The sequence below is a fragment of the Fistularia commersonii genome, chromosome 19, assembly GCF_037954325.1.
Source record: "Fistularia commersonii isolate RoL2024-O1a breed Wild chromosome 19, RoL_Fcom_v1.0, whole genome shotgun sequence".
Classification (NCBI taxonomy): Eukaryota; Metazoa; Chordata; class Actinopteri; order Syngnathiformes; family Fistulariidae; genus Fistularia; species Fistularia commersonii.
In genome coordinates this window covers 16,341,558-16,356,351 of record NC_141302.1, presented here as the reverse complement: position 1 = coordinate 16,356,351, position 14,794 = coordinate 16,341,558, and the positions used below count along the sequence as shown (strand labels likewise).

The 14,794-nt window shown below is 45.0% G+C and overlaps 3 protein-coding genes across 3 annotated transcripts; 2 read left to right on the top strand and 1 right to left on the bottom strand.

Moving 5' to 3' along the window:
* Nucleotides 1–2,052: 2,052 nt before the first annotated feature.
* On the top strand, nt 2,053–3,295 carry LOC147223926 (C-C motif chemokine 4-like). The gene is made up of 3 exons (XM_086166247.1): nt 2,053–2,209; nt 2,287–2,398; nt 2,825–3,295. The coding sequence occupies exons 1-3, from the start codon at nt 2,140–2,142 to the stop codon at nt 2,913–2,915; spliced, it is 273 nt and encodes a 90-aa protein (XP_086022373.1). The 5' UTR covers nt 2,053–2,139; the 3' UTR covers nt 2,916–3,295.
* Nucleotides 3,296–7,474: 4,179 nt separating this feature from the next.
* Nucleotides 7,475–8,487, top strand: LOC147223925 (C-C motif chemokine 4-like). The gene is made up of 3 exons (XM_086166253.1): nt 7,475–7,614; nt 7,692–7,803; nt 8,225–8,487. The coding sequence occupies exons 1-3, from the start codon at nt 7,545–7,547 to the stop codon at nt 8,313–8,315; spliced, it is 273 nt and encodes a 90-aa protein (XP_086022379.1). The 5' UTR covers nt 7,475–7,544; the 3' UTR covers nt 8,316–8,487.
* Nucleotides 8,488–11,039: 2,552 nt separating this feature from the next.
* Nucleotides 11,040–14,756, bottom strand: LOC147223924 (cilia- and flagella-associated protein 184-like). Its single transcript, XM_086166300.1, has 3 exons — nt 14,040–14,756; nt 11,519–11,866; nt 11,040–11,448 (listed from the first exon to the last, which is right to left on the bottom strand). The coding sequence occupies exons 1-3, from the start codon at nt 14,373–14,375 to the stop codon at nt 11,095–11,097; spliced, it is 1,038 nt and encodes a 345-aa protein (XP_086022426.1). The 5' UTR covers nt 14,376–14,756; the 3' UTR covers nt 11,040–11,094.
* Between the last annotated feature and the right edge of the window lie 38 nt (nt 14,757–14,794).

Below are 14,794 nucleotides of genomic sequence, written 5' to 3'. Positions count from 1 at the left end.
GTATAGAGGTAATTGGGAAATAAGAGAGCCGAAGGTCTCGGGAGGAGATACAAGGTTACTATCATGCATTAAAGAAGAGACATGGGTACACACAAGATAGGACGAGCTGGAGGCATGAGAGAAGGGCATCATGGGATGTCCCTCAGTAGAGTGAGTCTATGGCAGTGTCACTGCGGGCTAGTCTTGTGCTAACAATAAGCCTCCTCAAAAACAAAGGTTTTAGCCTGTTCCATTCAGTTGGAAGATGGTTCCACAGAAGAGGACCTCTGTGACTGAATGCTTCATCTCCCATTCTGCTCTCAGAGATCCACAAGCAGCTCTGCATCCTGCCAGTGTAAAGATCGACTGGGACGAAGAGGTCTTTCAGATGTGGTGGTTCCTGGCCCTCATATCATACGAGTAGGTTTGCTTCAGTCTCAGGGCAGCAGACATGTCAGTGCAGCCATTTCAATACCTCTGTTATCATAACATAAGTCTGCAACCATCATAACCCACTGCTGGCTTTCACATCATCCCTAAAGATCCCCAATTACAAAATGTTAAGTGACTGGTTTCTACCACCGCTGCTCCTGCAGTTCTGAGACGAGCACATAATGATGTCTCCACCCCTCTGCATCCGGCCTCCGAGCCTCGACATTTCCACCGCAAAGCGGAATCTGCAAGACTTGCACTGGCCACCAACATACTTGTTCTAAATGCCCGTCCCTGCAAGTGAAGACCAGTTATGAATTTTCGAACTCTGCTCCTCTCTGTAATGGCCAAGTCATAGCTAAATGATGACACATGTTCTTTTTTTAAACTGTTGGTTTTTTTTTTTTTCTATCATCACCGTACTGTCAACACCGTACTGATTGTAGAGTCCCCGCAACCATGTTGCCGCCCCCGAATCGCCCTCTTGAGAAACACAGCAAAGCTTTTCGGAAGTGTGGGTCGCAGCATCGGACCATGTGTATGTATTTTTATAGATATGTGTATATACATAAAGTCCCACAGTTCGCCAGTCTAACACCCAAGAACGTGGGCACATCGTGAATGAGACTCTTCCTGCAATGTATCAGAACCTGGGGGGTTTCCAGCTTAATGGATAGATTGTAATCTGTACATTTGTTTTTTATTCATTATTTAGGGAGCATAATTATGCCTGACCAGTGAATGAGTGTGTGAATGGCTGTATGTCTCTTTATAAAGTGTGAGTTAGAGAAATGGAGTGAGTCCCTGACACTCCTTTTTCAAAGGTTACAATGGGATTCATAAACATTCATTCATTCTCTCCTTCTCTCTCTCACACACACACACACACACACACACACACACACACACACACACACACACACACACACACACACACACACATGTAAAAGGGATCCAGGAATAGATAAAAAATAAACCCACAAGAAGGACTGAATAAACCTCCCACTCATCGAGGATAGCAGCCTTGGTTGCACTGTCACCGCAGAGTGAAAGCAGGCCTGATGGTGTCAATGATGTGTTTAAATGCTCGACATTTGGCCACCCATGTTGCCATCATCGGGCTGATCGAGGCGCTGATCGATTTCCAAAAAAGCCCACGCCATTTTGAAAAATGTTACAGCAGGATTAATTCATTCATCTATTCATCCTCTGTACAGCTTTTCCGGCAGTCCAGCCGATCACTGGCTCACACGCTTGAATGAGTGAATGAATGGTTGTATGTCTATATGATTGGCCCCCTTACTGGCCCAGGGGAACCTGCCTCGCTGGAGAGATATTGAGAGAAAGAATAAATTAATTAAAACTTTCTGATTTCAGTCTGCGTCATTACGATCACAGGATGCTTGAACTGAGCCAAAAATGGCTGCCGACCCTGAATTATCGTTTTAATAACTTCATCTCACCCACAAGCGTTTTCTTGCTTCTGAGGCTTTAGTGCAAAGCTTCGAGCAGAGCCTCCGACCACAGAGCCACTTCCTGCAGCTCAGACGTCCACTCTTTTCAACACGAGTGGAAAGTTTTAGGTACCTGAAGCCCCGGTTCGAACCCGCCCACTACGAGGAAAATAAAGCCTCTCAATAAAGACGGCACGTGGGGATTTTGCATCTTCACGGAGACTGAGAGCGAAGAGAGGCCGTGCAACCAACCTCCATCATCACCTGGGTCGACATGACAATGGGAAGGATCCTTCTGCTGTGCCTGCTGGGAGCTGCCCTTCTGTCCACGGCCTGCAGTCACAGTCAGAAAACCTCCTAATCTCACATTGGGACACCATCGCCGCATCACCATTCCAAATCTCATGTGTCTGTCTCGCAGGTTCGACGGGTCCTGATGACTGCTGCTTCAAATTCTATCCGAAGAAATTACCCCTGAAATTTTTTCGTTCCTATTACGAGACTGACCCTCGCTGCCCGAAGCCTGCAGTCATGTAAGAGAGCCGCGTCCACTTCAGTCTGAATTTTAGGACATCATCCAAATCATGAATTGTTTTAGGAAAATATGCATTTAACCTTCACAAACCAAATGTTAAATTGAAGCTTAAATTTAGCTAACTCTTGCTAATATCTATTATACATGTATGTATATCGATGATATGTTCTGAAACAATCCAGGAGTTGTCATAACTTTCTTAAAAGTGCTTACAAATGGAGAGCTATAAATCCTTTAATCCAGCAATGACGTTTTTTTAATGATGTGTGATAACCCTCTCGTAAGGTTGTCATGTATATAAAGCGTCATTAAAGACTTGATTGACATCCATCTATCAGCTATTATTCACACTTAACTAAAATTTTACTGTCTTTTCAATCCACAAAAATAACAGTTTTATCTTCCAAACATTCTTGCCTTCCAGTCTGGTGACCCCCAAGTCCAACATTTGTGCCGACCCTAGTGCTTCCTGGGTTCAGACGATCATGAGGAGTCTGGATGTGAAATTACTGTAGACTTTCTCGCATCGTGACGATGGCCGCCTGCTTTCCGCTCCCGCGATGGCACCATCAGAAATTCAACACCAGTTCGGTAAAGGATGTTGTATAATGGCGTTTTCCCCTTTATCCATTTATACAAATAGCTCTTAATTGCAAAATAAAACATGCCTTAAAAAAAAATTATTTCGGAAATGCTCCATCTTTTATGTGTCTTCTTTATTACCGGTGGTACCAGTGACCTTCTGAGGAGAATGAATACAAGTTTCTGTATTTTAAGTCCTCTTGAGATTTCGAAGGCAAGAAATCTATCTTTCTTGAATTAGTTGTATTTCAGGGGTGGTGTAAAATTATTCTTTAGGTCACGTGATGAAGGACGGGAGGGCTATCGGATCCTCGCCTCATTTAACAGTCTAATGTTTTCATGAAACTTTCTGGTTCCTGTGTGGTTATGATAAGTAAAAGCTACGTGAGTGAACATGATAATGGTCGAAGCAATTTTTTAAATTAGAACCAAGGCTGCCACCAAATTTTCACATTAAGATTAGTGCTGTGACACCATCCATGACGTTCAAGGAAAGTAAAGCTGCGCCTCCACATGGTTGCTTTTCACCTCCATTTCCTGCAGTTTCTCAGTGTGTGTGTTGTGTATGTTGCTGTTGACATCATATATGTTCGTTTGTAAGTGTTTTTATTAAAAAATATGGCGATACTTCGATGTTTCAGAGACGGTCGACCTCAGTTCCAAGAACTGTTAAAGCTCCACCTTTGAGGCAGGGTCTTCTTCTGATGCACATGTTGGGGATTGGTTAAAAATCATAAGCTGCGCCCATGACCAGACACTTCTTGAAGACTGCAGAGCATAATTTATAAAAACACAACCATTGTGATCATCAGGTAGTTTTTTTTTCCTTGCAATAAAATGGATGAGGAGGAGGTCTGAGCTTTCCAGAGGGGTTTCCAGACTTGCAGAGTATAGGTACAGTTAGCTAATGGCTAACAGGGTTCTTCACAGTGCAGGGAGAAGATAAAAACACCTCAACCATCTTATAGTCTGTGGTTCTCATTCCTGCCATGCAGAACACAAACCCCACAGCAGCTTCTACCACCGTGTGATCCGTGTCGTCTACTTCTTCTTCGCCGCAGTTTTCAAGCGTACTGCTTCTGGTGGATGTCACACCGGCACCTGCCGTGGGCCACTATTGCTCACTACCTCTGCAAATGCAAAACCGAAAAGCACCCCAAGGTGGAGGGGACTTCTAGGAACCAAATGTCAGCTGGGCAGTTCCTGGAGCTGCATTCTTCGAATGTTTCTGCCCAAACCGTCTTGTCAGCCCTGCGAATACAGGAGTTACAGGCTGGAGAATACAGGCTGTATTTCCTTGTGAGGCCCTGCTATCCACTGCTCGTCATTTTATTTCAAGTTCAACCAAGATTGGATGGAATTAATGATTGTCCCTTGTGCTTTCCCTCGATTGCAAACTAACTGCCTCACCGTGAGCCTGCTTGTGTGAAGGAATGGAAAAAGGAAATAAGGAAAATAAACAATAAATACTGGACCAAAATTGTTTTTCCATCGAACTGACCTGCTGGTGGGGTCACCCGCGGCAAAGTGACCTCAGGTGAGAATCATTCAGATGCACTATGAGGTTTGACACCAAGAGGAAGTAAGTTGTTGGAGATACCGAGGCTTCCTCCAAGGAGCCAGGTCTGGGAAGGGAATCTGCTGAGTGGTACTTTGGACCTTAGAGCATGGTCTGCCACAGCCCAAACACAATGTGGAGACATCACAACCTGCAGGGTAGCACACCAGCATCAGGTGCCTTGGACTTCAGGAGGTAGGTTGAATGAGGACCAGAGCATACTGCCCCCTGGTGTGACAGGCATGACATGGGGATGTGGATGAGATAACTCAGGCTGCTAAGTTGCCAGACGGGAATCTTCATATTTGCAGATGACATTGTTATCTGTGGTGAGAGCAGGGAGGAGGTGGGAGAGGAATGCTCTGGTGAGGAGAGGAATGAAGGTCAGCCGCAGCATGACAGAATATATGTGTGGGAATGAGAGGAACCCAAGTGGAACTGTGAAGCTACAGACGGTGGAGACGGAGAAGGTGAAGGATTTAAAATACTCAGCTTCAACAGTGCAGAGAAATGGAGAGGCTGGAGAAGAGGAGAAAGCAGGTTGGAATGGGTGGACTGTTAAAAGACTATCAGCTGAAAATGATGAGACTCTTTTTGGGAGTGAGGAGGATGGAAAAGGTCAAGAATGAGTCCATCAGAGGGACAAGTAAGGTTGAAGAGGCCAGACTGAGATATGTGCAGGGATGGTGAGGATCAGGGTAGACACTTGGATGGAATGAAAAAGGATATGAAGTGATGCAGTTAGATGGAAGCGGATGATTCAACCAAAAGGAAAATACTTGCTTATATCTGATATGCTGATTGGTACAGGACAATTATCTTGTAGCTTCTGAACTACATTCTGTTAACAACCGAATCTTGTCCATGCGACATTTGTAGTCCGAACGTGTTTAAACCTCTGCAAGAAAATAAAAGAGGAAGTTGCACCAAAGGCCAATCATTCGCCCTGTTCAGTCCATAGCCCTGAACATCTAAATCAACTGTTTCAACTTGTTATGGTCATCATCTCCTTTAAATTGTCAACAATACGGTTAGAAAAGGAAATACACGGCAATGTATGTTTTTAATGATTTATTGGTTGTCATTGGAAATCAAATACATTGTAGAACTACAGATGATGATACTTGATGCGAATGCTTTACTGTCTGATCCCAGTTCAAGGTTGATTCTTAATCCAAGCCATCTGAAGATCCATTGCTGTTACTGTCTCCAGCGCTGTTGTACCTTTTGCAGGAAAACACAATCTCCTCATGTCTACATCTCAGGTTCTCCAGTTTATCCTCCAGTTGCTGACAGGCGTCCACCGTGTCCTCGAAGTCCCGCAGAAGGATGCTGTTCCCCAGCAGTCCGCGCTCCTCCTTCAGCCTCAGGTTGCTCCTCTGCAGGCCCCTGCAGGCCTGCTTGGTCCAGGTCAGGAGGTCCCTCCTCTCTGACACGGTGGCCTCCAGCTTCGCTGGTTGGTTTAAACTGTTGTTTTTTTTTTTTTCTATCATCACCGTACTGTGGTTTCACTGTGCCACCAACATACTTGTTCTAAATGCCCGTCCCTGCAAGTGAAGACCAGTTATGAATTTTCGAACTCTGCTCCTCTCTGTAATGGCCAAGTCATAGCTAAATGATGACACATGTTCTTGGTTTAAACTGTTGTTTTTTTTTTTTTTTCTATCATCACCGTACTGTGGTTTCACTGTGCCGACTGTCACATAGATTGTAGAGTCCCCGCAACCATGTTGCCGCCCCCGAATCGCCCTCTTGAGACACACCGCAAAGCTTTTCGGAAGTGTGGGTCGCAGCATCGGACCATGTGTATGTATTTTTATAGATATGTGTATGTACGTAAAGTCCCACAGTTCGCCAGTCTAACACCCAAGAACGTGGGCACATCGTGAATGAGACTCTTCCTGCAATGTATCAGAACCTGGGGGGTTTCCAGCTTAATGGATAGATTGTAATCTGTACATTTGTTTTTTATTCATTATTTAGGGAGCATAATTATGCCTGACCGGTGAATGAGTGTGTGAATGGCTGTATGTCTCTTTATAAAGTGTGAGTTAGAGAAATGGGGTGAGTCCCTGACACACCTTTTTCAAAGGTTACAGTGGGATTCATAAACATTCATTCATTCTCTCTCTTTCTCTCTCACACACACACACACACACACACATACACACACACACACACACACACACACACACACACACACACACACACACACACACACACGCATGTAAAAGGGATCCAGGAATAGATGAAAAATAAACCCACAAGAAGGACTGAATAAACCTCCCACTCATCAAAGATAGCAGCCTTGGTTGCACTGTCACCGCAGAGTGAAAGCAGGCCCGATGGTGTCAATGATGTGTTTAAATGCTCGACATTTGGCCACCCATGTTGCCATCATCGGGCTGATCGAGGCGCTGATCGATTTCCAAAAAAGCCCACGCCATTTTGAAAAATGTTACAGCAGGATTAATTCATTCATCCTCTGTACAGCTTTTCCAGCAGTCCAGCCGATCACTGGTTCACACACTTGAATGAGTGAATGAATGGTTGTATGTCTATATGATTGGCCCCCTTACTTGCCCAGGGGAACCTGCCTCGCTGGAGAGATATTGAGAGAAAGAATAAATTAATTAAAATTTTCTGATTTCAGTCTGCGTCATTACGATCACAGGATGCTTGAACTGAGCCAAAAATGGCTGCCGACCCTGAATTATCATTTTAATGACTTCATCTCACCCACAAGCGTTTTCTTGCTTCTGAGGTTTTAGTGCAAAGCTTCGAGCAGAGCCTCCAACCACAGAGCCACTTCCTGCAGCTCAGACGTCCACTCTTTTCAACACGAGTGGAAAGTTTTAGGTACCTGAAGCCCCCGTTTGAACCCGCCCACTACGAGGAAAATAAAGCCTCTCAATAAAGACGGCACGTGGGGATTTTGCATCTTCACGGAGACTGAGAGCGAAGAGAGGCCGTGCAACCAACCTCCATCATCACCTGGGTCGACATGACAATGGGAAGGATCCTTCTGCTGTGCCTGCTGGGAGCTGCCCTTCTGTCCACGGCCTGCGGTCACAGTCAGAAAACCTCCTAATCTCACATTGGGACACCATCGCCGCATCACCATTCCAAATCTCATGTGTCTGTCTCGCAGGTTCGACGGGTCCTGATGACTGCTGCTTCAAATTCTATCCGAAGAAATTACCCCTGAAATTTTTTCGTTCCTATTACGAGACTGACCCTCGCTGCCCGAAGCCTGCAGTCATGTAAGAGAGCCGCGTCCACTTCAGTCTGAATTTTAGGACATCATCCAAATCATGAATTGTTTTAGGAAAATATGCATTTAACCTTCACAAACCAAATGTTAAATTGAAGCTTAAATTTAGCTAACTCTTGCTAATATATATGTTTATCTATTATACATGTATGTATATCGATGATATGTTCTGAAACAATCCAGGAGTTGTCATAACTTTCTTTCAAAGTGCTTACAAATGGAGAGCTATAAATCCTTTAATCCAGCAATGACGTTTTTTTAATGATGTGTGATAACCCTCTCGTAAGGTTGTCATGTAAGACTTGATTGACATCCATCTATCAGCTATTATTCACACTTAACTAAAATTTTACTGTCTTTTCAATCCACAAAAATAACAGTTTTATCTTCCAAACATTCTTGCCTTCCAGTCTGGTGACCCGCAAGTCTAACATTTGTGCCAACCCTAGTGCTTCCTGGGTTCAGACGATCATGAGGAGTCTGGATGAAAAATTACTGTAGACTTTCTCGCATCGTGACGATGGCCGCCTGCTTTCCGCTCCCGCGATGGCACCATCAGAAATTCAACGCCAGTTCGGTAAAGGATGTTGTATAATGGCGTTTTCCCCTTTATCCATTTATACAAATAGCTCTTAATCGCAAAATAAAACATGCCTTAAAAAAAAATTATTTCGGAAATGCTCCATCTTTTATGTGTCTTCTTTATTACCGGTGGTACCAGTGACCTTCTGAGGAGAATGAATACAAGTTTCTGTATTTTAAGTCCTCTTGAGATTTCGAAGGCAAGAAATCTATCTTTCTTGAATTAGTTGTATTTCAGGGGTGGTGTAAAATTATTCTTTAGGTCACGTGATGAAGGACGGGAGGGCTATCGGATCCTCGCCTCATTTAACAGTCTAATGTTTTCATGAAACTTTCTGGTTCCTGTGTGGTTATGATAAGTAAAAGCTACGTGAGTGAACATGATAATGGTCGAAGCAATTTTTTAAATTAGAACCAAGGCTGCCACCAAATTTTCACATTAAGATTAGTGCTGTGACACCATCCATGACGTTCAAGGAAAGTAAAGCTGCGCCTCCACATGGTTGCTTTTCACCTCCATTTCCTGCAGTTTCTCAGTGTGTGTGTTGTGTATGTTGCTGTTGACATCATATATGTTCGTTTGTAAGTGTTTTTATTAAAAAATATGGCGATACTTCGATGTTTCAGAGACGGTCGACCTCAGTTCCAAGAACTGTTAAAGCTCCACCTTTGAGGCAGGGTCTTCTTCTGATGCACATGTTGGGGATTGGTTAAAAATCATAAGCTGCGCCCATGACCAGACACTTCTTGAAGACTGCAGAGCATAATTTATAAAAACACAACCATTGTGATCATCAGGTAGTTTTTTTTTCCTTGCAATAAAATGGATGAGGAGGAGGTCTGAGCTTTCCAGAGGGGTTTCCAGACTTGCAGAGTATAGGTACAGTTAGCTAATGGCTAACAGGGTTCTTCACAGTGCAGGGAGAAGATAAAAACACCTCAACCATCTTATAGTCTGTGGTTCTCATTCCTGCCATGCAGAACACAAACCCCACAGCAGCTTCTACCACCGTGTGATCCGTGTCGTCTACTTCTTCTTCGCCGCAGTTTTCAAGCGTACTGCTTCTGGTGGATGTCACACCGGCACCTGCCGTGGGCCACTATTGCTCACTGCCTCTGCAAATGCAAAACCGAAAAGCACCCCAAGGTGGAGGGGACTTCTAGGAACCAAATGTCAGCTGGGCAGTTCCTGGAGCTGCATTCTTCGAATGTTTCTGCCCCAAACCGTCTTGTCAGCCCTGCGAATACAGGAGTTACAGGCTGGAGAATACAGGCTGTATTTCCTTGTGAGGCCCTGCTATCCACTGCTCGTCATTTTATTTCAAGTTCAACCAAGATTGGATGGAATAAATGATTGTCCCTTGTGCTTTCCCTCGATTGCAAACTAACTGCCTCACCGTGAGCCTGCTTGTGTGAAGGAATGGAAAAAGGAAATAAGGAAAATAAACAATAAATACTGGACCAAAATTGTTTTTCCATCGAACTGACCTGCTGGTGGGGTCACCCGCGGCAAAGTGACCTCAGGTGAGAATCATTCAGATGCACTATGAGGTTTGACACCAAGAGGAAGTAAGTTGTTGGAGATACCGAGGCTTCCTCCAAGGAGCCATTTCTGGGAAGGGAATCTGCTGAGTGGTGCTTTGGACCTTAGAGCATGGTCTGCCACAGCCCAAACACAATGTGGAGACATCACAACCTGCAGGGTAGCACACCAGCATCAGGTGCCTTGGACTTCAGGAGGTAGGTTGAATGAGGACCAGAGCATACTGCCCCCTGGTGTGACAGGCATGACATGGGGATGTGGATGAAATAACTCAGGCTGCTAAGTTGCCAGACGGGAATCTTCATATTTGCAGATGACATTGTTATCTGTGCTGAGAGCAGGGAGGAGGTGGGAGAGGAATGCTCTGGTGAGGAGAGGAATGAAGGTCAGCCGCAGCATGACAGAATATATGTGTGGGAATGAGAGAAGGTGAAGGATTTAAAATACTCAGCTTCAACAGTGCAGAGAAATGGAGAGGCTGGAGAAGAGGAGAAAGCAGATTGGAATAGGTGGACTGTTAAAAGACTATCAGCCAGAAGTCAGGAGACAGAAAACAGAGCTGAAGATGCTGAGATTCTTTTTGGGAGTGAGAAGGATGGACAGGATCAGGAATGAGTCCATCAGAGGGACAAGAAAGGTTGAAGAGGCCAGACTGAGATATGTGCAGGGATGGTGAGGATCAGGGTAGACACTTGGATGGAATGAAAAAGGATATGAAGTGATGCAGTTAGATGGAAGCAGATGATTCAACCAAAAGGAAAATACTTGCTTATATCTGATATGCTGATTGGTACAGGACAATTATCTTGTAGCTTCTGAACTACATTCTGTTAACAACCGAATCTTGTCCATGCGACATTTGTAGTCCGAACGTGTTTAAACATCTGCAAGAAAATAAAGGAGGAAGTTGCACCAAAGGCCAATCATTCGCCCTGTTCAGTCCATAGCCCTGAACATCTAAATCAACTGCTTCAACTTGTTATGGTCATCATCTCCTTTAAATTGTCAACAATACGGTTAGAAAAGGAAGTACACGGCAATGTATGTTTTTAATGATTTATTGGTTGTCATTGGAAATCAAATACATTGTAGAACTACAGATGATGATACTTGATGCGAATGCTTTACTGTCTGATCCCAGTTCAAGGTTGATTCTTAATCCAAGCCATCTGAAGATCCATTGCTATTACTGTCTCCAGCGCTGTTGTACCTTTTGCAGGAAAACACAATCTCCTCATGTCTACATCTCAGGTTCTCCAGTTTATCCTCCAGTTGCTGACAGGCGTCCACCGTGTCCTCGAAGTCCCGCAGAAGGATGCTGTTCCCCAGCAGTCCGCGCTCCTCCTTCAGCCTCAGATTGCTCCTCTGCAGGCCCCTGCAGGCCTGCTTGGTCCAGGTCAAGAGGTCCCTCCTCTCTGACACGGTGGCCTCCAGCTTGGCTAGTTGGTCCCGCTTGGCCTGGAGGTCCCCCTGGCTCCAGTCCAGCTTCTCCTTGATGTTGGACAGGACCTGAAAACATAAAGCTCAATGACTGGAAATCTCCGTGCAGCAGATCTGAGCCGGAGGGTTTTCTACTAGCCTCCAAGCAGCTGCTGATCTTCTTCTGCAGCTTCATGGAATCCTCCCCTTGCTTTTCGGCCTGTTTTTTCTGCTCCAGCCTCATCGCCTGCAGCTGCTCGAAGCGGATCTGCAGGGGGCGGCTGGCTCCTTCCTCCTCCTTGTAGAGCTCCACCTCCAGCCTCTGAATCTTGATCTTCAGCTTGATGTTCTTGAGGCGCAGCTTAATCAGCTGGTCCTGCTGGAGCTGCTCCGAGGCCAGGGCGGATTCCACTTTGCCCTGCGCCGCCTGTTTGCCCAGGCTTCGGCTGAGCAGCATCACAGCTACATCCTGCTTCAGAGCCATGAGCGCTCGCCATTCATGTTCCGCCTGAACACGGGTAGACAACATCGTTTATCATCAGCCCTAAACCGAGCAGTTGGTTTTCAAAAAATATAGTGGAGTATACTGAGTATACTGACCTCCTCATCTCACTAAAACATGAAAGACTCATCTTTGTTTTCTTATATCCATTTGTACGTTCTCATTGTCTCTTGCAAACAATCAATCATTAAGACCAGAATTGATAGTCTTACTCAATAAACAATATCAATAACCCTCAGCCAACTGGATAAAGCACGGATGCGACTAACTTCCAGCTGGTGACCCGTCCAGGGGAGCCGCCTCTCGGCCAGTGATGGCTGGGGTTGGCTCGAGCTATCCTGCGACCCTGACTGCAGGATAACCGATATCGATGAAGAATGAATGAATAAATGTTTGGTAAATGTTGGTAGGTTTGGTAAGGTAGGTTTGGAAGGTAATGTTTTGTGGCAGTGGGGAGGGTGAAGGACAAACTGTGAGCTATCCAAGACAATCCGTCTCGCTCCCTGTGCGACGAGCTGTGGCAGATGTGCAGCTTCTACAGCCAACAGTTCATCCCACCCCAGTGCAGAATAAAACGCTTCAGACACTCCTTTGTGCCAACTCTGACTGGCCTGGGTGCACCTATGCCGCTTCCACAATTCACCAGTCTCACCACCCTTCCTCAGTCACTACCTCACCCACATACGTCATGTCCTAACTCTGCTGTCTCTCCAGCCTGCACACATCCTGTCTATTTTTGTTATTTATTTTATTAACTGATTTTTTTTTCCCTCTATTGATATTATTGTTGAGTTGTCATTCTATTTATATTGTTATTTAGTTCTAGTTGTGTATTTTTCACCCTCACTGTTCCTTGATGTTGCCCATTTTCATCCCTGTTGTTGTTGTTTTTTGTTGTTGTCTATTGTCTACTTCTGTAATGTCTATTTATTTGAGGATTTTGTTTTCTTGCTATATCCTGTCTTCTGCCTTTCTATTTATATCTATACTTATATTTATATTCATATGTATTTCCTTTTTTCTTAAAACTGTTACATTGCTATGACAAAGGACTTTCCCCTATGGGGATCAATAAAGTTTATCTTATCTTATAAAACTGAACATTTGGTTTAGGAGCAACCGGTCATTTCTTTATTTGCAATTACTTCCCCAAGTAATCTCATTTGAATTACTTTAAAAATTTGGTGAGAAAAATCAATTTCTTGATTAGTTGTTCTATTCATTATAAAAATTAGGTCAGTGTTCCTGATTATCCCATATTTAAATGTTTGAGACAGACCACCAGAGTATTTAAAAGAGGGTTTTAACATTGAGCATCTGAGATTTGATATGAGAACATTATCATGATTATATTCCAGTATAAGTATAAGCATTTCACCTTCAAACAAATCAGTCCATCAGAACAAAAGTGGTTTATTCAAATTTGGTACACTCTTTTTGGGCGACCGAGACAAAAGGACTTTATAATAATCCAATTGCGATGTGACAGATATTTGGAATTAACATCTCAGGATCTTTTAATGAACAGGCAGGTCTGATCTTAGCCATGTTTCTCAGGTGGAAGACGGACGCTCAAAGAACCCAGCAGGGTTCCTAACTCTGTCACTGCATCCAATAACACCGTCCTCCGAGGACAGAGTGAAAGCACTTGGCAGTCTGAATGATGATCATTTCCGTTTTGGCTGAGTTGAGGACCAGGAAACGTGCTGATAACCAGCCGTTGACAGCAGCCAGACGGGTACGTTGTCTAGTATGTATCCGATCCATTGTGTCTTTCGGGGCATATAAAGCAGCAGATTGTCTGCTTAGGGAGATTATCTAATGTGGGCGACCTTCTGCCTTGACCGGCTGGGGTAGAAAGAGAGATAGCAAGCAAGTGTGATGGAGACCAAGGGGGTACATAAGTGTTGGGAAGGACAGGAAAGAGTGATCTATCTATGAACACAAAAAACAATAGCATGGCAGTAGCTGAATACTCCTGATGTCACAAACCTACTTTGTATCCCCTTCTCTTCAATCTGAAATGTGTGCATATGAAACCAGCATCCTTCTTGGCTCAAACTGTGCCCATCCACTGATCAACATCCTGTAATAAACCCTTCATTCACTGGAGGGTTCCAGAGTTGACAACATTAAGAAAACATAGAAAAAAACACAATTTAACTCCAACCGCACGAACCTGGTCCAGCTTCTCCTGGCACCGGCGTTTCAGCACTTCCAGCTCTTCCAACTGGGCCGAAACGGGGGTCTCTCCCCTGGACGTCTCCACAAACCCTGCCCCGGCTCGATCACTTCTTCCACCAGTTCTTGCATCCGAGCAGTGTACGGGGGCCTCCAGCGGCCTGCCGTCCTCCTCTAAGGACTCATCTTGGACCTCCTCTCCACCATCTGACCTCACCTCCAACCCAGGGGGGACTTCTTTGTCTTTTTCACCTGCTGGGGCGATCAACAAGTGCTGCCTTCTCACTGGGTCTGCATTATCTTCATTTTCTATACATTCAGCATCTGCGTCCATTTTGATTGTAGAAAAATAAAGTTTCTACAGATAGCAAGTTCTTGTTTCTCACTAGACGTCTTGTTCGCCTCTCTGGTCAATTAAGACTGTGTTGATTTGGTTGTCCGGGCAACCGCCCACATCAGCCAATGAGGGGACTGACTGTGCTCTCCTCGTGACGTACGTTCGCGCTGCGCAGGTGCGCACATCGTCCTCCAATCAGCAGCGAGAGCCGCGGAGCCGCAGAGCAACATGGCTGACAGCGCTTGACAAAGACCGCCGCCGTCTCCTTTCCCTAACGGCCTTTTCGGCAATGTTCAATATTTACGCCGTTTCGACGCCACCGACGTCGAGCTGCGTCGGCTGACCACCGAGCTGACCGCCCGGACCGGTCAGGGAAGCGGCGGCCGCTCTGGAGTCGGAGGATACGCGAGCAGGGA

Coding starts and splice junctions, on each gene's coding strand:
- LOC147223925 (XM_086166253.1), top strand. CDS start 7,545: ATGACAATGGGAAGGATCCTTCTGCTGTGCCTGCTGGGAGCTGCCCTT. Junction 7,615..7,691: donor GTCCACGGCCTGCGGTCACA/GTCAGAAAACCT, acceptor TCTGTCTCGCAG/GTTCGACGGGTCCTGATGAC. Junction 7,804..8,224: donor TGCCCGAAGCCTGCAGTCAT/GTAAGAGAGCCG, acceptor CTTGCCTTCCAG/TCTGGTGACCCGCAAGTCTA.
- LOC147223926 (XM_086166247.1), top strand. CDS start 2,140: ATGACAATGGGAAGGATCCTTCTGCTGTGCCTGCTGGGAGCTGCCCTT. Junction 2,210..2,286: donor GTCCACGGCCTGCAGTCACA/GTCAGAAAACCT, acceptor TCTGTCTCGCAG/GTTCGACGGGTCCTGATGAC. Junction 2,399..2,824: donor TGCCCGAAGCCTGCAGTCAT/GTAAGAGAGCCG, acceptor CTTGCCTTCCAG/TCTGGTGACCCCCAAGTCCA.
- LOC147223924 (XM_086166300.1), bottom strand. CDS start 14,375: ATGGACGCAGATGCTGAATGTATAGAAAATGAAGATAATGCAGACCCA. Junction 11,867..14,039: donor GCCAGGAGAAGCTGGACCAG/GTTCGTGCGGTT, acceptor ACCCGTGTTCAG/GCGGAACATGAATGGCGAGC. Junction 11,449..11,518: donor AGATCAGCAGCTGCTTGGAG/GCTAGTAGAAAA, acceptor TTATGTTTTCAG/GTCCTGTCCAACATCAAGGA.